Genomic DNA, 19,891 nt, shown 5'->3' with positions numbered 1-19,891 from the left:
TCAGATTTAGAGGTGCTGATCCTCATCCCAGCCGCTTCACAATCGACTGCGAACCGATCGAGTGAGTGCTGAAGGTCACAGACCGATGACGCCATCAGGACCACATCATCTGCAACAAGCAGCGATGAGATCCCGATTAGATTACTATTGTGTTACCTCATAATATTTTTTGCATTCTCTCACTAAGTGTTTAGTATTCCCAAGCAATACATTTTGTGTTCTCTCACAACATTTTGAATTCCCTCGCAGTATGTTTATGTGACCTCGCAAAACATTTCTTCTTCTATTCCTGAGTCTATTTCCACTCCGCTGCCTAGCGCAACCCCACAATACGGATCAACTCGTTGAATTTTACTTTGAGCTGGGAATGCTAATTTAGCCAACTGCTCAATGGGCACATTTATATATGTTATATAATCAATAACTATTTCTTAAATGAATGAAAAGAGTGCACTTGGCATGTGGCAATGAACCAATAGCCTACTGATCATACTGTCAGAGAAACTGCAGCTCCCCTCGGAGGTTTATAGAGGCTGTGGTCATGTTTTGGACGACGCTCCTTGCGACCATGCATTTGCGCAGCACTCAGACACTGCAAATCATCACTAATGAAAAGGAATTTCCCTGCTGAGTTCAATGATATCTCACACAATAGTGTACAAGAAACGGGCCAACAGTTATTAAATGGGGCGTAGCTTAAACATATGGAGCAGGGCAAATCATCACCAATAAAAAGGGAACTCTATGCTAAGTTAAATGACACCTCATACAAGACTCTACCTTAAATGGATCACCAGTTATGAAATGGGGCGTGGCTTGAACATAGGGGGCGGGTTAAACCATGACCAATGACAAACAAACTCTCTGCTGAGTTCAATGATACCTCACACAAAACTCTAGATCAAACAGGTAATTAGTTATTAAAAGGGGCGTGGTTAACGCAAACAGGGCAGGTCAGACCATCACCAATCGAAAAGGAACTCTCTGCTGAGTTCACTGAAACCTCACACAACACTCTACCTTAAATGGTTCAAAAGGCCATAATGGGGATGTGGCCTGCGTACATGGGCGTGGTTAAAGTATAGGTTTCATGTAAATCGAATCATGTTTGTCATATAAGGCTGATTTCCTGTTACCAGTGGGGGGCGCTATGACCAAAAGTCAATATAGACCTTTATATGTCCTCAGGTCTGGACTCATTGGCCACTTTCTAGTTCATCGCTAAGCAGTCAAAATGGCCGCCACACCATGCCCACACCGTTTGATGAAATTTTTTTCTTTTAATAACTTTTCATCTGTAAGGTGTGGAGATGGTACAGACCAAATTTGAAATCCATTGGATGAAATCTCTAGGAGGAGTTTGTTAAATTATAGCACCTTGACTTTTAGGTCTACTTTCTGTTGTCACTTAGGGGCGCTATGACCTTGTGCCAATATCCCCGTGCATATGCCATCAGGTTTGGACTCTTATGAATCCTGAAAAGGATTGAGCGAATTGGACAATATACACTCAAGTTACACCCACTTCCTGTTTTAATGGCGAAACGCACAAAATGACCGCCCCGCCACAGCCATGCCCTATGACGAAAAGGTTTTCTTTTAATAACTTTTCATCTTTAATGTCTTAAGATGACATAGATCAATTTAAAGTTAATCGGATGAAATCTCTGGGAGGAGTTTGTTAAAGTACGACATGTGGAAATGGCAAAAATTGCACTCATTTCGAACTTTCAATTCAAAATGGTGGACTTTCTGTTGGGTTTAGGGTATGGCTCCAACAAGCTTTTTTTGTATATCTTGACATGTTACATATGTGTACCAAGTTTCGTTGGTCTATGCCAAACGTACTGCAGGGGCTTAATTTTTTTAATTTGACATGGGCGCTAGCAACTCATTTCTGTGCGCCCATTCCCGAAACCCTTAAAATACGAAAAGTTTCACCAGACTGTACGCGACTGCCAATTTTAGTGAGTTTTTGAATATGTTAATAATGTTGCCAGACGAAGAAATAATGATCGGGCTCTAAATATCCCAATATCAAATTTGAAATCAAATACAATGCTATTAGTGTAATGCGTTACAGTAGATGCCATGCTACCAAATTGTAGACTTAGACACTTTTACCAATCTGCACATATAGCTTAATTAGACAGTGGGCTGTTATTATTATAAGATCGTAATGCCATATCAAGCATAGCCTTTAGTCAAAAACCCTGAGAGCTCAGAAGACTATACCTTTATTTGGCCTTTATTTTAAGCAACACCATGTAACTTTTCCCTCTTTGGTCCCTCTACAGGTTGTCTCATAGAAATTACAGCCGCACGAGCTGTAGTTCACTTTTTTTAAGTTTCACTTACTTCTGTGTCATTTGTGGCTTAGAAGAAAACTGCCGTAAACTAAGTCAAATCATATCAGGTCACATCTGGTCGCTACTTCACATCTCCCTTACAGCCCATAGGAAGATAGACTAGTGGAGGTAGAAAATGAACATATAGGCGACTGGAAGGGTTGTAGCCATTGTTGATTGTAACCACAGTGCAGGCTGTATTTTCACATTTTTGTCCTTGAACTAACGTTCTCTCTTTGTAACACTAATAGGGAGCTGCAGATTCTATGATAATTAAGTGTTGGTTCATCGCTACATCATGCGAACCTCTGACATTTAAGAAATTTGCTATTAATTATGCCTAACATGAGATACAAATGTGCTCATTGAGCAGTATATCAGCATAATTCCCAGTTCAAAGTAAAATGCAACAAGCTGATTCATTGCGCTGGGCAGCTAGTAAGTAAACAAGACTAGTAAGTAAACAAGACTAGTAAGTAAACAAGACTAGATGAAGGATAACAACATGGGGATGACAATAAGTGGAAGAAGAGAACAAAACTTAAAAAAAGTATTGATAAATTGAAGAAAAAGCTAACAAAACAAGTGCAGGCATGTAAACATTTGAGTGTAAAGCCTGTCCCTTTTATGAGGGCTAAATCTAGGGCATGAGTGTCGTGTCCTGCCTGTTTGTCTGCCTCCTCTTGGATGCAGCATCACTCACTGCTGAGCTGGCTGTTCTATGTACCGTACAGGACAACTTTCTCCCTCTCACGCAAAACACAATCACGCACACACAAACTTTGCCTCTCTCCGCTGCTGGCTTTAAGGCAAGGCTTTGACGGATCCATTGTGACAGTACTAGGTTCAGAGCACAGTGACAGAGGAAGAGAGGGAGATGGTGATGGGGGAGAGAAAAGGTGGCTAGAGGAAGAAGACAGATGAATCAAAGGGAGGAAAACAACAGTAGTGGCAGTGGAATCAACATCACTGGATCTCCAGCTGACATAATTGATTGTATCAGAGGCAGTTTTGTAAAACATTAACTTCCCCCTTATGGGTTAGTCGGCTGCACTGTCAGGCAGAATTGAAAGGCTGCACATGCCTTCGTACGCATATGTGTGACTGGGTGCTTGTGCATGTATTTTCATGTGGTAGTCTACAGTTGTTTGTTTTGCATGTTCAATTGTTTGTTTTTGCTTCTTTTTTCTTGCTTTGTCATTATGATGATTCTCGCATGAGTCAACCTACTCTAACATGACAAATAAGAATTAGTAATTTCATACAATGACATTTGCTTTAAATAATAATGCAATATGATAGTGCCTTACAAAGGCAGACAGCAGTAAATACAGAAACAGTAAAGTTGAAAGGAAAAGCTTCTGAAGTATAAACACTAAAAAGTAGTTAAAATCAGATATTGCTCTCTATGTTTCGACAATGTATACGGCATCAAAGCTAGGTTAGTTAGCATTTAGCAGGATTAGTTACGTTATAATTAGTTCTGGCATTCTGGCATCTGGCAGTTTTTTTCTCCATTATAACAATAATTTAAGATTGAGCTACTGGCTCATGTATGTGGTATAACAAACCCAATTATTAAAATGATCGCACATCAAAATTTATGAATCAGATTGGAAAAAGTCCGTAAATTAGCTTCAGCTAAGGCTAACTGTGACACTTTCTGCACTGCTGTCACTGCAGTTTAGTTCCACCTTCCAACATGTTTTTTTTAATTGTAAATTTCTTTTGCATGATCATTTTTATATAGTGAAACTTGTCAAATAATCAGATTCTGGTTTTAGCTTAGGGTTGAGCACATCTGTAGCTAGTTTCTGCTTTGTAGGGAAGTACAGTTTTCAGGTGCACCATTTTAATTTAATATACAGTACATATTTATCCCATTACATTCAATCCATACAATTTTTATAGCACTATCTGATACCAGTAGTTTTTTTTTGTTTTATGAATCTTTGTCCAAGTATTTGAGGGTACCGAGAGTACAGGGAGGAAAAGGATAAATGCCTCAGGTTATCAACTTGCTTTATAATTCTCTTCGACTCACTCTGATCACTTTTGGCACTCCCTCTCTCTCCCCCGCTGCCTCCCTCCATCCTCTCTGTCTCCATCCCTCTAAAACTCCTTCTTTATCCCATCTTTCCATCTCTATCATCCTCAGTCTTTTCCCTTCCTGACCTCGTATGTATCTCCTCCTTTATCTTCCTCCCCCTCTCATATCTTCTTCATCTCCCCCCCTCCCCTCTCCTCGTTCCATTCTCCCTTGCACGACTCCGCCTGTCTTGTCTCATGAGGGAGGGAGGGTGCGTAGAGTTGATGAGACTGGAGCATTAGAAAGTTCAGTGCAGAACAGAGCGTGGTGTCTAGCCGCCAGGCGGTGAGGAATCAAAACAGCAGAGCCTTACAGACAAGGTTGTCGGTGGTGGATTTTCAGGGTGGTTTCAGTGCATCGGATTTCTAGGAGCATCCTCAGAGCAGCCAGAGGCAGCCATGTAGAAACAGCAGTCCGGTCAAAGCCAAAGCCTCCCCAGACGCAATTTTCTGATGGGCATAGGATGTCTAACATAGAGGAAGAGGAAGCGGTGCACAGCAAAGGTATGAAAAGATTTTAAAGGGATAGAGTTCTTTAAAATAAAAATGTTTTCCATGCTAAATGCAAAGGAGAACAAATACAGCCTTGCTATACTCCATCACAGTCCATTATCCCCAACATGTTAAAACAGAATAAATGCTTCGATTAAATGATTTTAAAAAGCTTCATGAAGGCACAATAAGAAATTTAAAACCAACAAATAGGGGATTACAAAAATCAATCATTATACTACATATGACTAGATGGTGGTAAACTGCTTTCACTCTCTCCATTCATTTTTCACTGAGGACTTTGAATTGAGACCACAATGACCAAAACATGTAACACTGATGTAGGGGTGACCTATACCTTTAAGGCTACACTGCAGTTCTTTGCTGTTGAGCCACACAAAGGATTTACAACCAGCTCTGTATGAAATAAATTGCCAGCCAGGCCACTTGTCTTCAGGGCACGGTGACAATTGTGCAAATTCTTACAGTAAGTGAACCAGCCCCTCATGCACGCATACATGCACGTACACCTGAACCTCTGGTCACACTGAGGGGCCACTTGCTGCTAATTAGTATCGCCGTCATCAGCACAGGGCAATTATGAGGCCGGTCCTCTATTCAAATCTTTTTTCAGTGTGTGTATGCCTGTTTTATTGTATGTGCGTGTCTTAGTCTGCGTTGTGCACATGTGCTTGTTTGCACATGCATGCGTGTGCTTGTGTCTTATGTCACTCAGCAGAGGCCACAGGCCACACATACTCCAACCAGTTCCTATCCTGATTAGTCATCTCTTCAGCTCCTAACTGCCAAATTAGCTACCTGAATTTGTGTGTGTGTGTGTGTGTGTGTGTGTGTGTGTGTGTGTGTGTGTGTGGCATGGTCACTCTATCAAATCTCCCAGCATGTCACCTGGCTGATGATAATTTCCACACTACCATACTCACTCTGTCAACCACCAGCCTCATTCCAACCCTCTCCATCACTCACACTCGCACACATCCACACAGTGCATGGTGGTTAAACCTACCCTAGCAAGCCAACTGGAGGTAATTTACCGTAGCTTGGCGGACACATGCCATTTTACTGAACAAGTTGCATGGCCCCCTGAGCTTTGTTCCGCTCCGAGTTCTCTCCAACAGAGCAAAGAATGAACAACTGAAGAGACTAAAGAGGGGGAAGAATAGAACAGGTGAAGAAAAAACTTAATGAAGAAAAATGGCAAGGGAAAAAAGACTGCATAAGTGGCTGAGTTTCTTCCTATGCAGTTACAGTTTACTGCAAAAAAGAAATTGGTATGACCAAATATACGCATATATACACACACACACACACACACACACACAAATATATATAATATATATATATATATATATATATATACACACTATATATATATATACATATAAGTATACATATATACTGTACATATATATAGATATATGCATACAGTATATATACACATGTGTATATACTGTAAATATACTGTTTACATATATATTTGTGTATATATACATACACACAACCATATATATATATATACAGTATATACACATAAATACACATATACTGTATATACACATATAGACACAAATATATATACACACATGTGTATACATATATATATACATATATATATATATACACACACACTACCGGTCAGAAGTTTGGGGTCACTTAGAAATTTCCATTGCACTCAATTATAGACAGAATACCAGCTGAGATCAGTTGCATTGTTTTTTTAACCAGGGCAGCAGTTTTCAGATTACATTATGTGCTCACATAATTGCAAAAGCGTTCTCCAATGTTTTTCAAGTTGGTTTTTTAAAATGATATCAGATTAGTAAACAGAATGTGCCTTTGGATGATTGGAGGAATGGTTGCAGATAATGGGCAATGTAGATATTGCATTAAAGATCCGCCACCCACTCAGATCAGCTGGTATTATGTCTATAATGGAGTGGAATAGGAATTTGTAAGTGACCCCAAACTTTTAACCGGTAGTTTATATAACATTTGAAAATATATGCATCAGTGTATTTAAATTTTTGGACACATTCAATGTATCATCTGACTGTACTGTGCAAACAAATATTTTAACAAATCATTTTATATGTATATACTATATACATAATATATATTATATATATATATATATATATATATATATATATATATATATATATATATACTATATATATAACATAATTAGGCAGAACACGTAAATACAGTTACAGATAGAGTACAACATGCTAGAATTTGTTTTTTCATTCTTTTTTGTGACTTACTGACTTACACACACATCCACATGGTGTTCTAATAAGCATACACACAGGGTAGACAACTAATGCACATGGACACATTCAGACTCTCTGTCTGGAGGCAGAGTGAGCAGGCATCTGGTCTCTAGTGATAAGCATGTGTGTGCGTGTGGATAAACGGTGTGTGTGTGTGTGTGTGTGTGTGTGTGTGTGTGTGTGTGTGTGTTAAGGGCGCATCATGTATGTGCATGTGAAGTGCGTTGACAGGTAGCCCAGTACGGCAGCACTCATTAGTGACAGAGAGAATCCCTGAATGTGGACTGCTGTGACACGCAGGACTCTCTGTTAAGGGACCACACACACACACACACACACACACACACACACACACACACACACACCCACACCACACCAACCACACACACACACACACACACCACACACACACCACACACACACAGGTCGGCTGCCTCGGTGCAGAGATTCAGCCCAACATCAATTAGTTCATGGATGCATGCAATATAGTCTCTGAGAGTAGTGGCCCTCGGCAACAGCTCTGTTAATGCCGACCCTGTAGGAAATGAAGATTCAGGGCAGAAAAATATAGAACACAGAAACACTAAATAATTGGTTCTTGTTGATAAATAATGAACTTTTCTATTTGCACTAATTTAATCTAAATTAATAATATTTTTTCGTCACAGACGGCGTGAGTATACATACTATGAACTGGTGGCAAAATATTCTGAAAGGAACACAAGTGCATGTTTATATGTGACTAAGAGTCCCTAGATTCAGTCCAACTTTGTTTACTTGCACAAGGAGCCAATATGCTGCAGCGGCTATAGAAGACTGACTGAAGAGCAACTTCTTCAGTTATCACTTATACATTGAAATCCGCCCTCCTTTCTCCATGGTTACCATGCCCCAAACAGCTGCACTATCTCAAAGCTAATTAAAAACTCTACCTGACTTATGAAGGGAGTGAATCAGTCAAGACAGGAAAGGGGAGAAATTTAGCCTTGAGTGTCTGAAGATAGCTGGGGAGGTATGTGGCTCTGGGTGCTTGAAGATGGTTATTATAAGCAAATGAAAGTTCAAAGATATTCAGCTTAAATAGTTACATTTTCTAACATTCTATTTCTGGAATAAATAGACATCTAGCAATCATACTGTAAATAATAACTGGCAGAGATGGATAGAAACAGCAGGTAGAGGACTTTGATCCTGTGATGGCTATTTGTTTTGGTATGATCCTGCTAATTAGTTGATGTTTTGCTCAGTTTTATGCAGATGCTGCTTATCTGCCAGGGAGGGTCTCCGATGGGATATAACTAGCTCAGAATAGGAAATATTGCGTCGATATATGAAAAATATAAAAATATATGGCACGATAATTTCATAATTTCCACAGTGAGTGGGTTCAGACGGGGCATACGATGTTTGCCACACCTTATGTGCATGATCATCTGATGAATACGGGGTGCAAACACAATGCATATGTTCTGATAATTAGCACCATTACTTGCAGTTTATTCATAATATATTTACCAATCAACACATTATGATGATGGACTGAAAAAGGTTAGAGAAACAGGGCAATACTTTGGGCGGTCTATGCATTGTGGACTCTGTAGATGGAATATATTTTTACGCTATCATTTGAGCATATGGGAGTATGACGCACTGCTGAATTATGAACATAAGTTGAGTGATTTGGGTTTAGATTAGTCCTAGACTGCCCAAGGCTGTCACACAACTATTGTCTGGTAAAGGCACCATGAGCATGGTGGAAATGAGAGGGTTAATTAACTGATGGGAGATGGTGGTGCAACATACGGGGTGATGGAATAGCTTTTGAATTATGGAACAGTGGAATGCTGTGGCGTCCAGCCATATGTCAGTGTATGCCTCCTCTGTCTAACTGTTGACAGCTGGTCAGATTGCTCATGTTCAACCGAGTTAGGGACCAATCAATCAAAATGGGGCAGCTTGTTGAGTTGTTTAAGCGGGGAGAAGAATACAGACTATTGTGATTCTTTCACTTTGATGCCATTATGGATTTGTCAGGAACTGTTAGCACATACAGTATTAAGTCACTCAACATTGAATCAGTTGCACCACCCACTATTGAGAAAGTTGGATATGTTTCCAACTGCAGCATTCAAGATTTTTAAAAAGAGAATTTGACGCCCGAGGTGATGCAAACCAACTTTCTCTTATCGGTCTTCCTATAGTTCGACTGGTTTTTGGTTGGTGTAACAAAACTACAGTATGCTGCCATTTTGACCAGCACTTAATTGGAAAATAGACGTTGATATCAATTCAACCAGGCTGGTTAAATAGAGGTCACATAAAAACACTTTAGATTTTAAAGACTCCATGATATTTCTTACAATTAAGTCAGTGTTGACTAATGTACATTAACCTAAATAATTACTTTCCAGGTGATACAAATATATTTACACTATTCAGAGCTACAAATTAAAAGTCTAGAAAATTATCATTATTTGAGGATATTGTGCTGGAAAAAACATTTTCTTTAACAACCGGTATGACTTAGCTAAGATTGTTTTTTTTATCACAATAGTTTTAAATGGATTCTCAATTTCAAGGATTTATTTTGACATCCTAAAAAGAACAGAGTCAATAAAACCCCAGATGACTACACAGCTCTTATCATGTTACCTGTTTATTTCTGGTATGAGTCTGTTCCCACAGAATTCTGATTTTACAGTGTACATATGCTTCTGGGTATATCTGTCCTGTCTGCAGCATGAGGCTTTTTGTCATTGTAGGTATTCATAAGATGCATTATGAATATCTTGTACATCTCTGGTGGTTGTGGAAAGGTCTGTGTCATTCTGACAGGTTCGATGAATAAAATTGGGTATTCTAGCTTTCAAAAAATGGGAGAGACTGTGCCAAAGCAGCTATTGCCTCCACAGCTTGGCATAATGGACATAGCTGGCTATTGTCTTAGTGCTGGGCCAAAATGATATGGTCACACTGATCAATAGTCTCTCTTACACAAGATGTACTGTATTTCCCATGGCTCCGGCTGTCAGCTTTACTCCATCTGTCCCTGGCTGTTGTAAATCTCTATAGTCTCACACACACACACACACACACACACACACACACACACACACACACACACACACACACACACACACACACACACACACACACACACACACACACACACACACACACACCTGTTTATTTGGAGCTGGGTATAGGTTCACTTGGAAACAGTGAACATTTAGACACAAAATAGTGCTGCTGTTACCTTTGAACTACTCATGAAAAATTGTTTATACAACATCAACTAGGATGATTGCATAATGACTAAATGTGATGCAACAGACTTATACAATATGATACAAACACACAACTCGGCGTCAAAGAGAGTTTTATAGTTAGAAAGTGAATTTGGGGGTGCAGAAAGAAAGTGATTTGAGTTACATAATTGTTGGTTGAGGCGAGCAATTGATTAAACGATGCTGGTCAGCTTACTGTAATCAGTGTTGAAAAAAAATGAGAAATGATGCTTACCAGTCTGTCACTGCTATAACTAATCTCAGAGACCATCCTCTTATTAATTGCTTATCGCAGATAGACCATGAAATGAACAATTACTTTGGAACATCAATACATTTCACACTTTGATGCTGATGTGGAATTCCAAGTGAAGTGAAACCCAATACAGACAGCAGCATAATTATGCAAACATTAGGCACCATTTTTTTGTGTTTTTTTATTTTTCTTTCTACAAGGTCAACATTTAGCATCTAGTTTAGCATTTTCTGCACATATTTGTTGCTTACAGATTATTCAGCATATGGTCTGTTGTCAGGTAAAATAAGCATGTATAAACATTTTCATATTTAGTATCATCTCAGCATGTATTGGAGCTGTAAAGGCTTTAAAAATCAGAACAGCTCTTGATTCTTTTAGAAACCGTTACAGAATAACTCTAAAGATAATAAAATGACAATTTGAGAACAACTTAATGATGGCTGGAAGTTCTTGGTTGTATTTTTGTCTGTGAAATTAGAAACAGTTCTTTAGCTATTGTCAGTCACGTAATGTACAAGGTTTGCCATCTAACAGTGTGCATGCATGCATAATTAAGGGTTCAGTTTAATTATTATCAACCTTATCACATACTTTATTATTAATTGACATGTCTATAGTATACTTTGTTCTAATTTTCCTTTTTCTTTTATATTATTATTCTAGAAAGTTACATTATATTGTGATAGGCTATAGGGTTTTGATAACAATCATATGAGTTATGCTTCTTAATCATTCCATGCTTTCTCTTAGCATTGTTAAAGATACATATTGATTACTGTCTAGTCTACTGTGACATGTCTGCAGGAAGCTGCATTGACCTTAGTGAAGTGCTGTTTGTTAAAGCATCAATCTAACATAAGTAAATAGAGCAACAGGATGTCAGAGAAAAAATCTGTTCAAACTATTTGTTGTGTAGGCAGTTTATTAGTAATGACCAGGAAGGTGTTTTGTTGTTTCATTTCAGAGAATGCTGCTGTTGGTTCTCAGTTTTAATCGCTTGGTAAATTGTCTGTTAGAAATTGTATAAATTCACAGTTTACTAGCAATACATTTTTAAAAGTATAATGGTTGCGAATATACTTGCATCAGCAGCTGAGATTTTTAGGAGGACAGATACAGTCTATGTGTTATACAGAGAGCATTGGCACGTGTAAATGCCCAATACACAGAGATAAGGCATCTTAACTTGGTTAGGTATAGCATCCAAGTGAACAAATCCTCTCTGCGTGTCAATTTTGCAGGCCTGTATGGTGTCCGGAACACTGAGCTGTGAGAAAAACAGCTCGCCACAAGACCGTCTGGACTCAGCAGGAAGTACCTCCATATTTACTTCCAGGTCAACCTCAGACGTCATGTGGACCAGATGCCTGCTCTTCGTCTCAACCTTGTTTGCGCCCATCGCCATTGGTAAGACAAGACAACATGGTACAGAAGTAAACACATCCAGGCTGCATTTTTTAGGCTGCTATTAGTAGTGCTGTTTTGTTGGACTATACTATATTGTGCAGTGTTTCTAATATTTGTGCACCTTAATGCATAGAATAGGTGTGGGCAAATTAATTGAAAATTGCAATCAATTACTCATTACACATGTTGAAACATAAAATGAGTTTTTGTGGTTTAACTTGTAGCCAGCCTACATATCTACTAATCATCAACAACTAGCTTAACATTGTCCCCAGACGTGCAACACTCCCGTCCTCAGTGAAGCTGCACTGGATCATCTCATTTTTCATGGAAGGTTTTTGACACGTCACAGTAGGAAAAGCACGGAGGTAAATAACAAAATAAGCAATGGCTGGTATACATTTGTCTGCTTCAGTTTCAGGGTCCCGGTGTTTTGCATGCTGGCTCACTGTCACACTGTCACGGCTTACTGGGATGCTTAAAAAGAAGAGAGCCATCGTTAATATGTCATTAGTAATACCTTTGCTTTTCTTACAAGTTCAAATGTATGCTAAAATAAAGGATTATCGCAGTTTTTTTCAGTAGTTAACAAAAAGATAGTATTTGTTGCAGTAACAAAATGCATTTTTTTCTGGTCACTAAGAATAATTCTACACACACTAGCAGGCATGTATCCACTCAGAAACACATTTATACTTGCAGTGATTTACTATAAAGTTTAGTTCAGATTTACTTTATATGCCCACAACAACAAATTAAAGTTATGACTGTACAGCTTGACTCATCCTCCACCCCCACACACCCCATCACTTGCTAGATACACTGCAGCTGCAAAACCAAGGAAACACTTAACTCACTAACTCATTACATATCCTCTATGTTAGTGTAGTGTATATCTATAAACACTCTTTAGCTTGTTTACGGTCCCGCTCACACACACATTTACACTAAACATCCTCAGTGCAGATGCAGCCCTGGTAGGGCTGTTTCCTCCTGTTTCCTCCTCTCCACTGTGACGGTGGGCTTTGAAGACTCCTACAGGGAGCTCTGTCCCACTTGGACATAATCCTATTAATAGCTGCTGTCAATCACACTGTTGAGAGGAAAAACTGCTGCCCACGTGCATACAACACAGTCACACCCACCACCCCACCACCCCCTGCTGACATGCACGTGCACAGATGATATACTTTCAATGCCAAAATACTGTACATCCACAGGGACACAGATCCTCTTTTAAAACACACAGGCATAAACACACTTGCACACACAGAAAGTGCTCACAGGCAGCCACTCAAACACAGAGGGCTTTGCTTTAACACCAAGAGATGAGTTTCAGTCAAAGGTATTTGCATCAGTGTCTAAAGAATAAGTCGACGTATGCAAATCATGCTGTTTATACTTAGCAAGGATTAGTTGAAACAAAGAGAGTTTAGCTTGAGGACACACAGCAGCAAGCCCTCCATCTTCTTCACTGAGCCGTGTCTTGTCATTATGTCAGGGTTATGTGAAGACAAATAAAAGAGAATAGGAAAGCATGTATTTTTGAACAAAAATCACAAAAACATGTTTTTTTGGCATCGACACGGTTTAACCTTATAGAGTGGACTTATTGATCCTGTAAAAATGCTAGGATTATGCTAAACATCGCTGCAGAGGACCTTGTTAAAGGTAAGGCTGTTGTTATTCTACGTTTTTCTTGTCAAGAAATACTATGAAAAAACAATAACCAACAATATATCAGTCCATTTCTCAAAACTCCATCCATGTCTGTGTCTCTCAGTCCCATGGCGTTTTATTCCTAATAAAAACAATGTTTTTTTTGTTTTTGTTCTTTTTTAATAAAAAGGATTTCTTAAAGCAGCTAGGCATTGTAGTTTTTGAGCAAATTTTGCATTTGCCAGGGACTATTCAAAGCTGTAGAATAATACATTTCAAAATACAGTACACAGTTTTTATTTTGGCGACGATAGGAAAATCAGCTGTGCAATATTAATTTACTAAGTCCAGTTTTAAGTCAGGATCTTTTTTTCAATAGTCTTAAGGAAAAAGGGTCCCTGGCCTAAAGTTAGCCTCAATAAAATAACTACAGACTGTGCGAATGGTTTACCTACCATACATTAATAATAAATGAATAATTTTTGGACAACAATAAAGCTCCGTAGCATAAAGGAAAAAGCTATATCAGGTTACATGCAGTATTTTTTGGTAGGATCACCTCTTTGTTGGTTTTGTTTTTATCATAAGATTTATTGACAGAAAGAAAAACATAGAACATTGCCAGCCTTATCCTTTAAAATATATTTTGGGCTTCAAAATTGTGGTGGTGTTTTTCTATTTTTTTTTTTAACTCCAAAGACCCACATTACAGACACCAGCACTGGCCAAATGCTTTGGCAGTTCAAATGAGAGATAACCTTTTAAATCTCTCTCCTCTTCCCTCTCACCCTCTCCCTCCTTCTTTCCATCTATCAACCTCTTTCGCCACTCTCTTGTTCTTGGCCCAAATGTAAAAATCGATATCCTTTTGTTTCAGCCCCCTGAGGCAATGAGAGTGTCTGAATAAGATTGTCTGTAATGTCTGTGGCTGCCAACTTTCTGTCACCACTTACACAACTAATGACAGACACATTAACATGCACTTGCTCCAGTTCACACGCTATGGGGTGGCAGTAGCTCAGTCCATAGGGAGTTGGGTTGGGAACCGGAGGGTCACTGGTTCAAATCCCCGTATGGACCCAAAAAGTTGGGAGTGTGGATTGGTGGCTGGAGAGATGCCACTTCACCTCCTGGGCACTGCCAGGTGCCCTTGAGCAAGGCACCGTACCCCCCCGACCGCTCAGGGCGCTGGTTCAGCTGGCAGCCCACTCACTCTGACATCTCTGCATGTATAGGTCCTGAGCATGTGTGTGTATTTCAGGCCTGTGTGTGAGTACTAACAAAAAGTGTGTACACAGAGTGCAGTACAGTAATTTCCCCATTGGGGACTAATAAACAAATTATCTTATCTTATCTTTATGTGTGCAAAAACAGAGGCCTAAATATTGGCACGGACCGTATGTGCGAGAGATTATGTGCGCAATGTCTCTAACAAGAGGTGCTGTGTGACTGCACGTCTGTTTGTAAAAATACAAAAAAACAAAGTGACAGAAATATGTGCGGAGTGAGATCTTTGGCGGCAGATTAACACAGTGCATGTTTTATAGGTGAGGCAGCTGATATTAATAGATGAATTAAACGGTGACAAACGAGATAGGGCAGTGTGAGCAAGTCACAGCATTTACTGCAGCTTATGAAGGCAGAGTGGCTTTTAATTGGAATATAGATAGACCCCTTATCGGAATTGTGTGTGTGTGAGTGTGTGTGTGTGTATTTGTGTCATAATGCTCTCTTTATGCCCAGCGGGGACCCTGTAAGGCAACACTGTAAGATATCTGATCCAAAGCCAGTCTAGACAGCTGCCTTACAATACGGTGTATTGATCCCCTCACGCTTCAATTAATCCTCTCTTCAAAATTTACATTCAGGCTCATGAAGGCGGACATAATGCTATTGAGAAACTGATAAACTAATACTCATATTGACACAATAATGACCCACTGCCCTCAGCACTCCCCTATGCACATACAAAAAAAGTCATTCAAATTCTTAGCCACTACAAAGACAAACATCCTATCTGAATGTGTGCTTAACGTCTAATCATAGCCTGTGGTGCTATACGTGTGTGTGTGTGTGTGTGTGCACATGAGTGTTCATTAGAAAGGACATTTTCAGTAAATGTCACTTATTTGTCAGTCTTATCTCTAAGCTAGCGCCTGTCATTATCAATGTAGTGCCCTCAGGTACCGGCACCACACAGATTTCTGCCTCTACATGTTATCACTCAAAGCATTTGTAAGTGTGTGTGTGTGTGTTGTGGTGAAGGGCAGTATTAAGTAAAGTCCGGGCTGAGTGTCATTGAACTCATTCAGATTCTTTGCTGCATTTGTGTAACCATAACGCTCCTCCAGCCAATAAGAGAGCCAAGGAAGGGAGGACAGGGTTGCTATGGTTATCGTGAGAGGGAGAGCAAGAAGGGTGGTGCTGTGCCTTACTTTTCACGGATGTTGTAGGTGTGTGTGTCCATAGATGTGCACATATGTGTGTGTTTTTGCTTTTAAGAAATGATTTTGAAGGCCTTGACAAGATGAATTCTTCAATAAAAAGAAATAGAACAAAACAACAAACAGTCACAATCACTGGGCCTGTAGACACAAACTTCAGACATAATATATTTCTTAATATATTTTGTAAATTCGATAGGGACAATGCATATTATGTATATATCGCACCAGATAAAGCTACAATTCCCAGATTATGTCTTTGACCAGGAGTTGCCGGTGACACACAAATTAAATGAATAAAGTCTACATTATATCTACAGCAAGGCTTGGTGATGACAAAACAGAACAACACAAGTGAACACCTCAGCTGATAACCTAATACATCTATCAAGGGATGATGGCTCATGCTCCAAGGGCTCCCTGCTCTCAGGAACAGAGAATAACAACAGCCAAGCTACACCACAACAACCAAAAGCCCTGGGAATATCCAGCCCTACACCCTTAATATCACAGCACCCTATTATCCCACTATAATCACAAGACAATATGTCTTAATAACATGTGTTATACATATACATGTTTATAAACACATAATTAAAAGGATACGGACAGAGCACAACAGACTGACCACCTGACATCAAGATCACATTATAGCCCACACAGCAGACAGAATTTGTGTCAACTGTGCGTCTTCTCATATGACAAGCAAAACATGTCTGCCGTGAAAAAGGTCCGATAGCAGCACCTGCTGCAAGGTAAGGCATCCCGGAGGCAGAGTATATTCTCCTAAAGCACATTTTTGATCCATTCTTACAAGCATATGTTTGGGTTTCAGTGTGTGTTGTCTTGGAATTAGATGGGACTATTAAGAGCACATGCCCCATCATATCCCATGCCTCTATGCACCACAGATGAGAACTGTAGTCATGAAGCTGTTGCCGTCTCCCTTTGTGAAGATTGCCAGACATTCAGGTTAAAAGATATCTAGACTTAATTTGTCAATGGCCGCTTGATTGCTGATTGGTCTTGCAGATGTTTCATCATCCAAGAGCATTCATCAGTTCTACTCATTAAACAAGCAAGGAAGCAAAGCAACAGCAGTAAAACAATCTGGGACAGATCAGTAGCTTCAATTTCATTGGAATTAATGACATGTTTCCTATTTCGGTATGGTAAGGTGGATGTATGCATCAAATTCGCAACTTCTGAGAATAATTAGGCATTGCCATCTTTGAATAATCTCTGCAGCACTAAATGCTTGTTGAAATTGGCAGGCAATTACTCTCTATCTCAGAGTGATGTCTAAAACTGCTAACTGCAAAACAGTAATTACCAAGTCAGTTCACTTGCGACAGTGGACATGCCCTTATAAATTATCTTCTGTGGCGCTATTGTTTTCATATAGTGTGGGTAATTAGTCTATATGACAAGGGTACAAATGCAGTCATATCTGAACACAATGTGTGCTTGTACAATTTAGTCCTCCAGTGTACATGTTTTGAAGACAGCCCTACAAATAAGTATGCATGTATTTCAGTAGGCAGGAGAGACAGTTATCAAACTCAAAAAATCCTTTCTGTACCTGTGTATCCAGCCTACGGCCGTGCCCCAATCCCCATGGCAGTGGTGCGAAGGGAGCTGTCTTGTGAGTCTTACCCTATTGAGCTGCGCTGCCCAGGCACAGATGTCATCATGATTGAGAGCGCCAACTACGGCCGCACCGATGACAAGATCTGCGACTCAGACCCTGCCCAGATGGAGAACACTCGGTGTTACCTTCCTGATGCATACAAGATCATGTCACTCAGGTCAGTGTACAGTGTGTGTGTGTGTATATATGTTTATGTAAGTGCTGCAAGGTGGCATATATTTCTACAGAGCTCTTCTGTTCATGTTCTAACTGTTCATTTAGTATTTATCCTGGTAAAGTATCAATGTCAATTTCTTCATTACTCACACATTCACAAAATTGACAGACAATGACAACATAAAAACAACACAACAGGGCAGCACACCTGTCAGACGTAATGTTCCAAATCTGTGGAAACCAGTGTAACTGGTGAGCCCCACCAGAGCTGCTGCTCTACACTTCCTGTACATGCAGAACAATGCCATACAACTGTAGAACCTTATCACACAATGGAAATTACTCAGGTAACACTTCCTCTACAGCTGGCCAGTCTGACAGCCTCCACTGCTAACAGTGCTGTTGAGAGCACAGCAACTGAAGCCAGAAAGAGTGTTCCACAGAATTAGCGGTATACCATTGAACAAGTGTTACATGCTAAGTTTAAATTTTCTTTAATTCAATTCAATTCAATTCAATTCAATTCAATTCAATTCCAATTGTATTTATATAGCACCAAATCACAACAACAGTTATCTCATTGTGCTTTTCATAAAAGAGCATGTCTAGACCGTACTCTGTGATGGTATTTACAGAAACCCAACAATTCCCACCAAAAGCAAGTACTAGGCAACAGTGCAACAGTCTTAACAGAGGCAAGGAAAAACTTCCTTTTAAGAGGAAAAACCCTGGAGCAGAACCATGGTTTAGGGTGGGGGGTCATCTGCCTCGACCGGTTTGGGGTGAGAGAAAGAGACAGACAGAGACAGTGATGGTTCAGGACTCTCCTGAGCCAGCCCTAACTATAAGTTTTATCAAAGAGGAAAGTCTTAAGCCTACTCTCAAATGTGGAGATGGTGTCTGCCTCCTGAACGCAAATTGGAAACTGGTTCCACAGAAGAGGAGCTTGATAGCTGAACGCTCTGGCTCCCATTCTACTTTTGGAGACTCTAGGAACCACAAGTAACCCTGCGTTCTGGGAGCGCAGTGCTCTGGTGGGGTAGTAAGGTACTATGAGCTCTTTAAGATAAGATGGTGCCTGACCGTGAAGAGCTTTGTAGGTGAGAAGAAGGATTTTTAACTCTATTCTGGATTTTACAGAAAGCCAATGCAGAGAAGCTAAAACAGAAGAGATGTGATCTCTTTTCCTGGTTCCTGTCAGAACACGTGCTGCAGTATTATGGATCAGCTGAAGAGTCTTTATGGACTTTTTTGAGCAGCATGAAAATAAAGAATTACAGAAATCCATCCTAGAAGTAACAAATGCATGGACTAGTTTTTCTGCATCATTTTTAGACAGGATATTCCTGATTTTTGCAATATTACGTAGGTGAAAAAGGCGTTTTATCTGAGTTTAACATTAGAAAATTACAGGTCATCCAGGTTTTAACATCCTGAAGGCACATTTGAAGTTTAGCTAACTGATTAGTTTCCTCCGGCTTGATCGACAGATATAATTGAGTATCATCTGCATAACAATGAAAGTTTATGGAGTGTTTCCTAATAATATAGCCAAAAGGAAGCATATATAAAGTAAACAGGATTGGACCGAGCCCAGATCCTTGTGGGACTCCATGACTAACTTTGGCATGCATGGAGGATTCATTGTTAACATGTACAAAGAATATGATGGTCAATGGTATCAAATGCAGCACTAAGATCTAATAACACCAGTACAAAGATAAGTCCTTTGTCTGATGCAATTAGGAGGTCTTTAGTAATTTTCACAAGTGGTGTCTCTGTGCTATGATGAACTCTAAATCCTGA

General features: G+C 39.6%; 1 protein-coding gene across 1 annotated transcript in view; it reads left to right on the top strand.

Annotated features, from left to right (window-relative positions):
- Positions 1-19,891, top strand: part of adgrl3.1 (adhesion G protein-coupled receptor L3.1) — a 120,323-nt gene that overhangs the window by 17,971 nt on the left and 82,461 nt on the right. The window contains 2 exon segments of the mRNA XM_032533584.1: positions 12,010-12,175; positions 17,873-18,086. Coding sequence (XP_032389475.1) covers positions 12,016-12,175; positions 17,873-18,086 — 374 coding nt within the window. The 5' untranslated portion in view covers positions 12,010-12,015.

The sequence above is a fragment of the Etheostoma spectabile genome, chromosome 2, assembly GCF_008692095.1.
Source record: "Etheostoma spectabile isolate EspeVRDwgs_2016 chromosome 2, UIUC_Espe_1.0, whole genome shotgun sequence".
Taxonomy (NCBI): domain Eukaryota; kingdom Metazoa; phylum Chordata; class Actinopteri; order Perciformes; family Percidae; genus Etheostoma; species Etheostoma spectabile.
Note: the sequence above shows the minus strand (reverse complement) of the source record. Positions and strands in the feature narration are given on the sequence as shown.